General features: G+C 33.3%; 2 protein-coding genes and 1 long non-coding RNA gene across 3 annotated transcripts in view; 2 read left to right on the forward strand and 1 right to left on the reverse strand.

The window, feature by feature from the left end:
• Positions 991 to 5,509, forward strand: LOC109330850. Its single transcript, XM_019565124.1, has 7 exons — positions 991 to 1,328; positions 1,647 to 1,723; positions 1,809 to 1,943; positions 2,722 to 2,776; positions 2,948 to 3,035; positions 4,212 to 4,310; positions 5,107 to 5,509. Exons 1-7 carry the CDS (start codon positions 991 to 993, stop codon positions 5,221 to 5,223), a joined length of 909 nt encoding a protein of 302 aa, XP_019420669.1. The 3' UTR covers positions 5,224 to 5,509.
• LOC109331725 (B3 domain-containing protein Os04g0386900-like) lies at positions 6,375 to 9,720 on the reverse strand. The gene is made up of 4 exons (XM_019566403.1): positions 9,607 to 9,720; positions 9,418 to 9,465; positions 7,584 to 7,753; positions 6,375 to 6,885 (listed from the first exon to the last, which is right to left on the reverse strand). Exons 2-4 carry the CDS (start codon positions 9,443 to 9,445, stop codon positions 6,583 to 6,585), a joined length of 501 nt encoding a protein of 166 aa, XP_019421948.1. The 5' UTR covers positions 9,446 to 9,465; positions 9,607 to 9,720; the 3' UTR covers positions 6,375 to 6,582.
• Positions 7,749 to 12,242, forward strand: part of LOC109331726 — an 18,034-nt gene continuing 13,540 nt past the window's right edge. Inside the window, exon 1 of the long non-coding RNA XR_002105839.1 lies at positions 7,749 to 7,916. This is a non-coding gene — a long non-coding RNA (uncharacterized LOC109331726). The remainder of the gene's footprint in view (positions 7,917 to 12,242) is intronic.

The following is a 12,242-nucleotide window of genomic DNA, read 5'->3' on the forward strand; positions in this document are numbered from 1 at the left end:
AGTAAATTACGTTTACTGAGTTTTAGTGAAATTACATAAATCAATCCTCACTTTTTTATACCTATATAAACTCCTAGTTTTTATACATTCATTACACTGACCACCTCTGCATGAGAAATACATGTAATCTTTTAAATAAAAAATAGGATAAATGCAATTAAGTTTAACAAAATATATTATATTGTTGAGACAAGTCCAAATAATATACAAATCAATGTATTTTCATTATTTTTTGTTACAAAATGCATCAACAGTTCTAAAGAGATATTGTTTAAATCGGCCTTATACTTTATTATAACAAACCAAAAATAATAAAAAGGTATTTACTCATATATTATTTGGACTAGTTTCCACAATATACCATATTTTGGTTAACTTAATTACATTTATCACATTTTTTGTTTAAAAGATTACACTTATTTGTCATACAGAGGATTTGTATAAGTGTAAAAATGTGATGAATGATTTGTATAATTTCGCTAAAATTCAAGGGGTGTCAGTATAATTTCCTTTAATAAATTTTGAGTAAGTTGCACGAACTAATAAAAATAATTATGTTTGGTTAAAAATATTGTAAAATTATAATTCCATATTTATGTAATATTGTACATTAATTGATTTAAACAACAATAAAAAACTAAAACTTTTAATATAGAAATAAAAAACAATTAACCAATAAGTGTTAAAACATTTTGGAAAATTTTGCTAGTACTAATACTATTTTTTCATCTTTTCAGATAAAAAACTAATTTGCGTAACTATTTTTCTCAGCAAGTATTATTTTCAGAAATCAAATTTTTAATTTTATTGTCATCTTAGAATCTAGTGAAGCATTATATCATCAAGTCAACACAGTAAAACATGTTGGAAATGTAAGGAGTACTATTTAACTTTCGTTTTCTTTTAAACCTGATAAGAGCAGTGACTGTTACTTAACAACATCCAGCTAAAATATCTGCAACCAAATTTTCTTTTACTCCAGCCGCAGCAATGGAGGGAACAGCCACGTTTCCCTTATCTTCTTCACCTTCACCCTCTTCTGCAACTCCTTCTAAACTAAACACTTTCATTATCCTCCAACGTTTTTCTTTTCCTTCTTCTTCTTTCCTAAACCACCCTCACCTTATCCATTCAAAACCCATCAAAAAAACCACTCTTTCACCCTGTTCTTCTCGCAACTCTCTTCGCTCTTCTGCATTTGCACTCGACGAAGCTTCTCTAACACCAAAAACCGATAACAACAATAGCAACAATTCTTTTGCTCCTTTGCCTAAAATCGATAAATCCGGAAGGTTTTGCAGTCCCAGAGCCGCCAGAGAACTCGCTCTGTAAATTCTTCATTCCATTAATAAATATTAACCGTTCTTCGGTTTTAAATTGCGGTTATGGTTGCAGTTGTTGTAATGTTGTATTTATGGCAATTCCGAAAGAGACTAGGAAAATCGCGATATTGTGAATGCAATTGTAGTTGTGTTTTGCAATTTAACAATTTTCAACTAAAAATATAAAGTCAAGGTGGAGAACCAATAACTGTTCCAGAAATGGTTAATTGGTTATTCAAGTTAATCTTGTATTGGTAGTGGTACTTAGTTGTGTTTTTTATTTTTCTACTGTGGGAAGTTATGTGTTTTTTATTGCTTGTATAGGTCTATAATTTATGCTTCATGCTTGGAAGGGTTGGATCCGGTTCGGCTATTTGAGAAACGGATGAATGCGCGGCGAGGTAATTGTTCATGTTTGATTCCATGAATATATTTCGTGAACTTTTGTTAAGGTTTGTCATTGAGTGAATGTTATTTATTGCTCAGAGCCGGGATATAAGTTTGACGAGGGAACATTGTTGGAATATAATCCTATGAATTTTGGAGGGCCACCTATCACTGTTGAATCAGTTGAAGAAGAAAATGAACTTCTGCAGAAGATTGAAGCCGAGTCTGCCATTGGTAATAAAACATCCAGATACCTTTTTTTATTGAAAAAATGGTTGAAAGTGCTTCAAGTTTGCTAGAAAGTTGAATTTGTCTTTGACTAAAATTAAATCATATCGTCTCTTTGTTTTTGTTTTGTTTTGTGAAATAGAAGAAATCAGAATAGCTATGTGGACTCTCATAATTTCTAACTTACAAGCATTGTAAAACCAGTAGTCTAGTCTCTTTCCAAAATTGTACATTTGAAATTTCCCCTGTGCACTTTCATGAGTCATAATTAAGATGAGTCAATTTATTTTGCTTGTCAACTTGCAATTTAATCAGTCTGTGGAAATGAAAACCAATCATTTCTTTAGGAGTTTCTCTGGCTCTTGTTATCAGGATTGAAAAACTCTTTTGAGTTTCGGTGTCATACTCATATAGATGTCGAAAATTTAGTACTTCCTTTTTTTGTCACAGTCTTTCTTATGATACAAGTCTGTGTTGTCATTTGTATTCCAAGGGGAACATTTCACTAGGTTGTAATTTTTAAGGCATTTCTTATCTTCCCAGTTTTCAATTTTATTTTTGTGCTGCCATCTAGAGAGTCAGCCTCAACACAATGGGAAATGTTGTTTGCTTTATGACCTGGTGGTCATGGGTTCAAATCCTAAGAACAACCTATTCGCTTGTGAGTGTAAGGCTATATACACCTATCCTCTCATACCCCACTAGGCGAGAGCCTTATGTACTGGGCTGCCCTTTTTTGTTGCCATCTCTAAATTTCTATAAAAATTTAAGTTCTTCATTTCAGAAGCAGAAGTCCTTGCAGCTCCTCCAAAGCTGGTATACAATAAACTGATTTTGAGGTAAGCTGTAGACCCTAAACTTTACATATAATCCTACATCAAACTTAATACTGGTAGCTAAAGCCTGTGATTTTGTGCCCCCTCGCTCCCCCCACCGAAAGATTGAGTCCTCTTATGTGTGAGACAGATTGTAAAGGAAGATAATATTTTTGCACCATACTTTTTCTGCAGATTTGCTAGGAAACTACTGGTTGCAGTCAAGGATAGATGGGACAGTCACGTCACTGTTATTAACGAAATTGTCCCTGAAAAATGGAAGGTCTGACAAGTGCAGTAGCTTTTGTACTGATTTTATTATTCCCCCTAGATATATCATTCAAGTTATGGACACAATTTCTTATAGTTGGGAGACTAATATGTTATCAATGTTGCTGATCCTGATCTATTTATCCATTGTATCATGTTGAATCTCCCCAGGAAAAGGGGGCAAATTAAAAACCCAATGCTTAATCTTAATTTTCCCTGCTATCTTTGTGGTCCTTGGGAACGTTTCAATAGTTTAAAGGCAGAAAATGTCAATTTGAGCGAGGTAATGAGAAGATATCTCATGCAAAAACAGTTAAACCTTAACTTACAGTTTAACAGAGGCATGGCTTGCTGTTATGCTTCTTTATTTCCACATTTCTTTTCCATCACCAATTATTAGACATTAAATATTTTGCAATTTGATTTGTGCTATTTTTGTTTCAGTATTCTTCTTCCATCCATTTCTGGTTAAATCTTGTCTATGTGTAGTTAAAATTTGAAAGAGATTTATTTGTATTCAATCTAAAAAGATGCAATATAAACAAATAAATTTTTTGTATTATATAATATGAACAAGCAAGATATGCCCTGTCCTTTTGTGTCAATGGCTGGGCTTTATTAGAGATTGTCATATTTTCCCTTTTATAACCCATCCTTTTCCCTTCTCCAGTTTTAGACCCAGAACAAGAAACACTTCCTATTGAAAGGCAAGCATGCAATAGGGCAGATTAGTACCTTTTCCACCCAAGACTTTGATCCCTTTCATTTAGTTTATTTCCTTTTCCTCCTTACTGATGAGTGCTGAATGCCTCCCACCTGTACAACTTCTTGGCTGCACTATTTACATTTTAGCTTGAAACCCTTGCATATTACCGTTACAGCGCCAGTTTCTCAAATTATCTTTATTTGTCATTTTCATCTTTGTTGTTAGCATGGATTGCATATTAGTAGGTAGCTTTGTATTTTTTTACTGTTTAATAGTTTTTTCAGAATGATAATTGTATTTTCTTGTGTTTAAGTCAGAGAATTCCAACTTCTTCTTTCCATTTTTATGGTTTAAGTAGAATATCTGGCAATTCTGAGCTTTTAGTTATTTTATTTGGTTTATCTCTTGCATACATTTCTACTAATTTTTAATTGTTTGCTGATTCTCATAGTAGTTTGCATCTTGTCTATTGATATTTTTCAGAACGAACCAGCAGGGAGGATTTTAGAGCTTTCTATTCTTCACTTGGCAATGTCTGAGCTGACGGTACTAGAAACAAGACACCAAATCGTCATTAATGAGGTACATATTGATTTTGTAATGGTTGCCTTTTAACATTGTCCTTTTTTGAGGGGGTCCCATGTATTGCTATTGCACCTTGTATGTGCCATTTGTTCACCATCGTTGTCTATTGCATTTCTATTGGCGATTTGAATTGGTGGCCGATTATATGAGAAAAGACTTAATAATGTCCGGAAAGGCTTTTTGAGGAGGAGGAGGAGGAGGAGGACATGGCTTTATTTTTGGTTCCTTTCAAAATTGTTGGGATACTGTCAAGCCTAATCTCCTTGCAGTGTTCAATGAGTCTTTCCATAATGGTAAAATTGTAGTTTTCTTTTATCTTTCTTGTTCCTAAAAAAGGGATAGGTCAGTTAAAGTTTAGGATCTCTGCCCTATTAGTTTGGTGATTATAACATGGTGTGTTAGTTGAGGTTTACCGATGAAATCAGTACAGGAAAGGGTTTGGGGTGAGATTGCGACATTGAATACCAGGTCGTCTTCTGCCTTGGCGATCACAGCATTGAACCTAAAACTTTGTGCAAGGGTCAGAGAGGGGAGGCAAGGAAGTAATGATCTTTCGTTTAGTCTTATGATTGGTGTGCTTAGTCTTTATTGTACCTTGTGAGAAAATTAACATGATTACAAGTGCATCAACAAATTGTAGGCTAGACTTCTGTTTTATAGTAAGCAAGCTTCTGTTTTTACTGTTATTATTTTCTTCTTCATGTTTATCTTACGGCAATAATTTACTTACATCTTTCACACAAACACTTCAAAGAAGAAGAAAAAACTGATACTGTATATGTTTGTTATGAAGGCTGTGGATCTGGCTAAACGGTTTTGCGATGGAGCAGCCCCCCGTGTCATTAACGGCTGTCTCCGCACATTTGTCCGAGGTCTGGAGCTTGGGGCATCAGACAATGGGTCAAGTTAATCTCTGTATAAGTCTTCTCATTGCCTTCAGATTTTGAGAACATTAACGTGGATTAGAAGATTATCATAGGATGATGGTTTGTTAACTTACATATACTTATGTTGAACTATTATATGTTGGTATGCATGGCAAGGTTTGAAGTAGGGATTATGTTTGAAACCGGTAGTTATTGTATGAGGATGAAATGTTGAATAGTGTATATGTTATTTTAATATGTTAAGCTTTATGAAGTTTGTAACGAATTTTGGATTTATTTTGAATGTATTGTAATTGTAAGTTCTATTTATTCATACATTATTATTCAGGCACGTATTACCATGTCATAAAATCTTTGATCAAGAATTAAATTGGGTGAGGAGAAAACTTAAGAGACCAAAGTTTTAAACTTAATCAGTGTTTTGCTTAAAGAGGTACTAAGATCCTCTGTGATTCTTTAGGTTCCTTTGAGTTTTTATTACAACAGCATTCAGAGGTTCAATCCTCCTTTGCAGTACGAGCTATTTTTTATTTTAGTTCTCTAAATTCTCTTCACAATGCATGCATCAAAATCCAAAACTCTTAGCAAAGAAAAAGGTACCAAAAAATTCACCATGCACTTATCCTGCATGCTTGGGGTTAATGTGCTTGGTTTCAAAAGGCAACAGGTTTTCTTAATTTGGACAGTGGTTTAAAACAGTATTTTGAGGGCCTTATGAATGCAAAAATTAGGAGAACATCATTCTACTTATGATTCAGTTCAAATTCTTCCTTCTAAAATCTGCTTAAGACTCTATATTCGGAAGAAAAAAATAAAAACATGTTGGTCTTTAAAATCAAAAGAATAAGGATATAGTACCTTGATGTGGCTTTTGATATATTAGACTGATCACATTTGAAGAATGATTAGAATATAAAGAGATACACTGTATTGTACTATCACTTAGATCAGATTCCTTCTTACAAAGTAAGAATGACGGTGAAGTGTAAATGTGTAATTGATTAGCAGTTTTGTGTCACTAAAAACTTCATGTCCTGTCTATTTTAGCACTACTTATTACAAAGGCTTTCAAGTTGTAACACCAAGGGTAGTGAGGACATAGTCATTGAGGGGGACATATAATTAAGTCCCTCCTAAGTCAAGAGTCTAAGTAGGATATACAACCCAGAGATAGATTAAGAAGATTGCATTCAAAGTTAGCCCCTAAACATGCTTAATAAAATAAAGTTTCACTGCCATTTAGCTAGCATGTTGATATGGAACATAGCATAGTACTTTAAGATTCATAACAAATTTCAGCCGGGATAAATCTATGTCTAACTCCCCAAAAAAAAAGCTATCAGAGAGGTGTTTTCTTAGTTTCATAATGATTCATTAGAATGCTAGTCTATGACAATCGGCTCATCTGGCCGTATACCATTATGATATTTTGATGTAATGTTACCTCTAAGAATTTGAACTTTAAAAATGATTTTCTGGTTACTGTATTCCATGAGTTCAAAAACACATGCATCTCCGATATTCAAACAATTATCATCCGCAAAAATCTTCCAGCCGCCACAATCAAACCACTTGCGAATTTTGTTTTGTCCCTTATACATTATGTCCCACCTCTTACCTCGACAGTTGAGAACCGCAGGGACCTCAAAAAGAGGAAGTTTTGAGCTTATGTTGTTCGGCAGCCCCTACATACCAGCATTACAAGACATATATACACAATGTATCAAAGAAGATAATATATAATGATCATTTACAAAAACATGAAGCTTTTTTCTGTGCTTTAAAGTGGCCAAGACTTCTCATGGTATAGTAAAGATAACAATTTTGTCTGACAAAAAAATGGACTTTCTTTAAACGCTAAATGAAGTTGAGTCCAAAACGTTTCCTAGCATCAAACCGAATGTTCTGAAATCACGACCATGTATATGTTTCACCTAGATATAAGATCATAATATCTTGTTAGAACCTAGAAGTCAAACAAAACTGATCCAAATGATCTTGTTGGACGCCAACCAAACTGATTCAAATAATGAGAGATTAAGAAACCATATCAGAGAGGTAATGAGTAGACATAAACTATTCATCAAATCATTAGAATCATGTGGAAGTGCATTGTTATCATGATAGGCAATGCAGTCAAATTTGTCCCTTTAGTTATTTGTTTATTTTGTTTTGCATTTATAGTTGATGTACACAAGCATGCATCTAGTAGGACCTAATCACTAATTTGATACTCAAGTCCACTTATATATGGTGGAAGAGTATTAGACCCAATTATGGTCATTTGACTTCTTAATCTTCTATCTTCTACTTTATCTTTATATTAAGTGCAGATGAAATAAATAAATAAATACAGGGTCCATAAAACCAACTACGAAATTACCATTCGATAACCGTCACTAAGATGTGTTTTTGAAAGAACCACATCAAAGTATAGTTCTGATGAAAGTGGTTGAATCTCACCCCCTTGGGAATTTGTTGTAGAATCAGGCAGCAGCGGGGGTGGGGTCGGCTTTTCTACTGCAGCACCAGAGTCACTTGCCCTGAAGTTCACTGTGAATTGTTTTCAAGTCAAGTTAGTAAGATGGCATTGTCATTGTTACCACACCACTAAATGACCTGGTTTGCACATTGACATTGTCTTGAACTATCTTAAATTGCTACTGAGGATGAACTTTATGATTTATACTCCTGTTGAAGTGTTATCTTATCCCATGTTTTTGGGATTTGCTTATGAGTTATAACTGCGAGGTTTCGGTACATTTAGATTCAATAGCAAGAAACATACATGTGAGCTTAAGCCACGAATCTGAGGACTTTATCAAAATGCTTCAGTACAACTACATTCTTTGATGGAAATGCATGTAGTTCAGAAATCGTGAGAGCAAGGATCAAATGCAAGAAACTGAAGAGTTTAGAGGTGTATACTAACTAATACGTACATATTCTCGGTGTCTAAAACCTTAGCTAAGTCATGTCAACTGCAGTTTTATAGAGGTTGTCATTATCATTCTTAAGATAGCTAAAGTTATCGTGAGTTACTTGATTTTGATGTTCTGATATGCTAAATTCAAATTCAGGTGTTTCAATTATGAGTCGATCCATTGGTGTTGTAAATAGTTCCAGGCCACATTGGATATCCAATTATGAAATGGAATTTGTATTCTATTTAAGGAAATTGCATGGCTGGACATATACTCATGTTGGTCTGATATGTTTAGTGGTGCTTCTTTCTACAGCTTATAATTATGCAACAAATATCCTTTTTCTTAGTATAGTTTAGTTGCCATGTAATCAATTGTTGCATTATATTTTAATCTGGAAGTTTTAATCAATACAATGACGATATAGCATTTTAGCTTTTCTGCCTAATTGTTGCATTTATATACTTATAAGCTAAAAAGCTGGAATTTCCAAGTTTTATGATAAGTTTGTATTGATCATTCTGCAGGTCATTGGACTTAGTACTTATTATTTATTGTTCTTCTGTTTTGTACAGGGTTTATAAGTTTTGATACTAATGTCAATTTTTTCCTTCTCCATGGAGGCCATCTCAGGAGTCAAATACCAATTTTCTTTGTCAGGACTCGGAATTTCCCCTATTACTCTTATTCACAAATTTATATCAGATATATATCATACTGAACAATGGTCTCTCAACTAGCCCACTTGCATCCCAAGAGAAATATCTAGTAATTAATAAATGTTTAGCTGAAAAGATCACCTAAGGTTGTTTGCCTCGAAAATTATGGGTTAAATTTCAGAAACAGCCTCTTCGCTTGCGTGAGGTAAGAGAGTAAGGTTGAGTACCATCTCCAGACCCCACTCTATATGCTCACAGGGCCACCCTACTTTTTAATAAAAAGTTCAGCTAAATGTTTAAAAGGTAACTCTCTTCTCTTTCCCTCCCTTCCATTTTCATTATATTCCACCCCCACAAACATACTCCATTATTTGGTACAAGAATGTTTTCAAAATGCATAGCAAGTTTCAATATTAAGTATAATATATATGCACTGATAGAGTAAAGATTTATACAGTGTGCATCATCCACCATTGTTTATTATTTGTATTAGTTTTATTTAAAAGTGAATGATGATTAAAAATAAATTAGGATAATGCAGTGACAATCTAAAAAGCTCCTACACTTTCACTACACTAAATATTATCTCAAATGTCAAAACATGTTTCTTGTAATGAAATCACATTGCTATTACCTCTTGCACTTGACCTGCGAGAAGCCATTATGAGACAGCTGCTATGACCTGGAAATTTCAACAACAACAAAAATACCATAAGGTTATGCATAAAAAATATGAAACTGGTCACAAAACCCAAACATATTGTAAAAAAAATGTTCGAATCAAACTTAGAAGAAGAAGCAAACGTGAATCAGGTAAATAGACCTGACTCCTGGATCAGGTGAAATCTGAAATGAGAAAATGTGAATGAGACACACTTGTGGGTTGTGGGTAGGTGCTATCAATTTCAAATTTTGGAGAACCAACCAAAATGTTTCAAATAAGAGCTACTCAAATACATCATTTATGTTTTGTTGGTACTCACATATATCATTTATGTCCTATAATATTCTTTTAGTAGCAATTTATATCCCCTCACATTTTGTTTAGCAAGGAACTAATTTTGTTGAGTTAGTGATTGTCTTATTAACAAGTGTCCCTCTTAATAATTGAAACTTCAACTTTAGTATTCAATAGGGTCTTATATGACTAGACTAACGTCTTGTTGATTATGTCCTATAATATCAAAATACAACCATAATTTCACATTAATTTTATGGTTTTTTTGTATTCCCAAATGTCATCTTTTTTTTATAGAGACCAGATTCCTTTCGGAGTTCTTGGTTGCCCCCTCCTAATAAGTATCACTTCAGCACCTTCGACCGTGAGAATTTAGTAGGGTCTCACACTATTAGACTAACTTATCATAATATTATATTATATTACTCACAATAATTTAAAATGTGGACGCAAGTACAAGTCTCACATCAAATGACAATGATGTATCCGTGTTAAGCTATATCAAATTAAAAAAATCATAAGAAAATTCATACCGCAAATTTCATAATTCTCGTCACAATGCCACAATATTGATCTCTGTGTGATGCCTTAGGAACCAAAAAATATAAATGTGTATCCCAAAGGGGGCGAATTTTATTCTCTGCGAGTGGGTGTGTTTGTGTTGGGATTATTGAATTTTTCTAATTTAGCATTTCAATTGTTTGTGTTGGTAGTGATGTTGTTGGCTGTTATTGACTTGGTTTCCTTCAGGTCATGTACACCATTGTTTGTCATTTTGTTTCTCACAACTTAGTCACTTACTGTCATAATTCTACATTAACTTGATTTGATTTTAGTTCCGTAAACCTTTTATTTATTGTTTGTCATGAAATTTGTTTTAGTTTTTGCTGTTAGTTAAGACATAATATGTCAACATCATAATTGATCACGTGGATTTTTTTGGAACATTTTTAAAACTAGATCAATCAAAAAATATTTAGGAACTAAAATCAGAATTTTAAGGAATGGAATACATATTTTGTTAGGATTTAATATGTAGGCAGTATAAGTATTTTTTTAGTATATCATCCACTATTAATTTGTTAATCAACCTTACTCTCAAATAAAAGTCATACAAATCAATGATGAATCATGTGATGATAGTGTAAAAAACTTTACATTATTAATGCATAAATTTTAAATCTATTTTGTTATTACTATTATTCTCATTTATAACTCGTCTCACTCATTATTTAAAGAAAATTGATTTACTAAGAACATCAGAACATAATTATTGTGGACACATAACTTTTATTCATCATGTGGTGAGAGAATCACTTGTGAGTTGTGAGTGAGTGGTTAACACTATAACTTTAGGTGGAAAAGCTTTTACTAAAACACTACTGAATGAAATAAAAATGGTGGTTTAGAGACTACCACCAAGTAAAGTATGGGGAGGATAGGTACATGATAGGGTTTAAAAACCCTAGCAGAAGCAATTATAAAATAAAAGTATTTGAGAAAGATAAAAATTGAAAATATTGGTTTTCTTATTCACTTGAATTAGTTGACTTAAAAATAAGACCACTTTTTTTGCAAAATCAAGAGTTAACGTGTAGTGGAAAGTATATGCAGAAAAATAATCAAGATAAAATGAAAGAGATAAGGGAGAAGAGAATACACAGTAATTTTTATACTGGTTCACCTTCTAGTCCACCGAAGGCTACGTCCAGTACTCTTGCAGCACAAGACATTTCTTCACTAAGAATTATGAGTTGTAATTACAATATCTCACACCGAAATTTTTATGTACCTTACACACTCCCTAATCCTTATTCACTCTTGGAAAACACATTTCCAAGTGATTCTAATCCCCTTTCTTTTCACACCTCGTGAAAGAAATGTTAGGTATCAGTGGTTACAATACACCTAGAAGGGAGGGTTGAATAGGTGTAGCAGTTAGAATATCCGCTTTTCGAAACTCAACACTTAATGCTGAATCACCCCTATTTAATCGATTAAAAGAATGAGGATAATCGATTAACGCACTTGACCTAATCGATTAAAACATAAATAGTAAGCTTAGGCAGATTCGATTACTTGCACGACAATTAACCATAATGAAATTAACACATAGAGCTTACAAAATTATCAGAGTATTAACAGTATAACAAATATACAGAATATAGCAATTAATTCTACTATACAAATTAACCGATTAAATGCAATAAAGAGAGAGAGAGAGAAAGAAAAATCCTGCAACACGATTTTTATCCTGGTTCGTTTGCTTGTCCACCGCAAACTACATCCAGGCCTCCCGGCTGATTTGGGAGATTTTCTTCACTATAATTGAATCAATGTTTTTACATGCACATCATCCAATTACAACAACTTAGACATTCACAAGAAAATAAAGAACCTTATTCTATGGTTTGACTCCCTTCCTACCGATAAAGAAAACCTTTCTTTCGGCGTAGCCCCAACCAAGAACCTCTGTTCTTTCCTTATCTAGAACTCTAAGC

Source organism: Lupinus angustifolius, chromosome LG17 (genome assembly GCF_001865875.1).
Source record: "Lupinus angustifolius cultivar Tanjil chromosome LG17, LupAngTanjil_v1.0, whole genome shotgun sequence".
Classification (NCBI taxonomy): domain Eukaryota; kingdom Viridiplantae; phylum Streptophyta; class Magnoliopsida; order Fabales; family Fabaceae; genus Lupinus; species Lupinus angustifolius.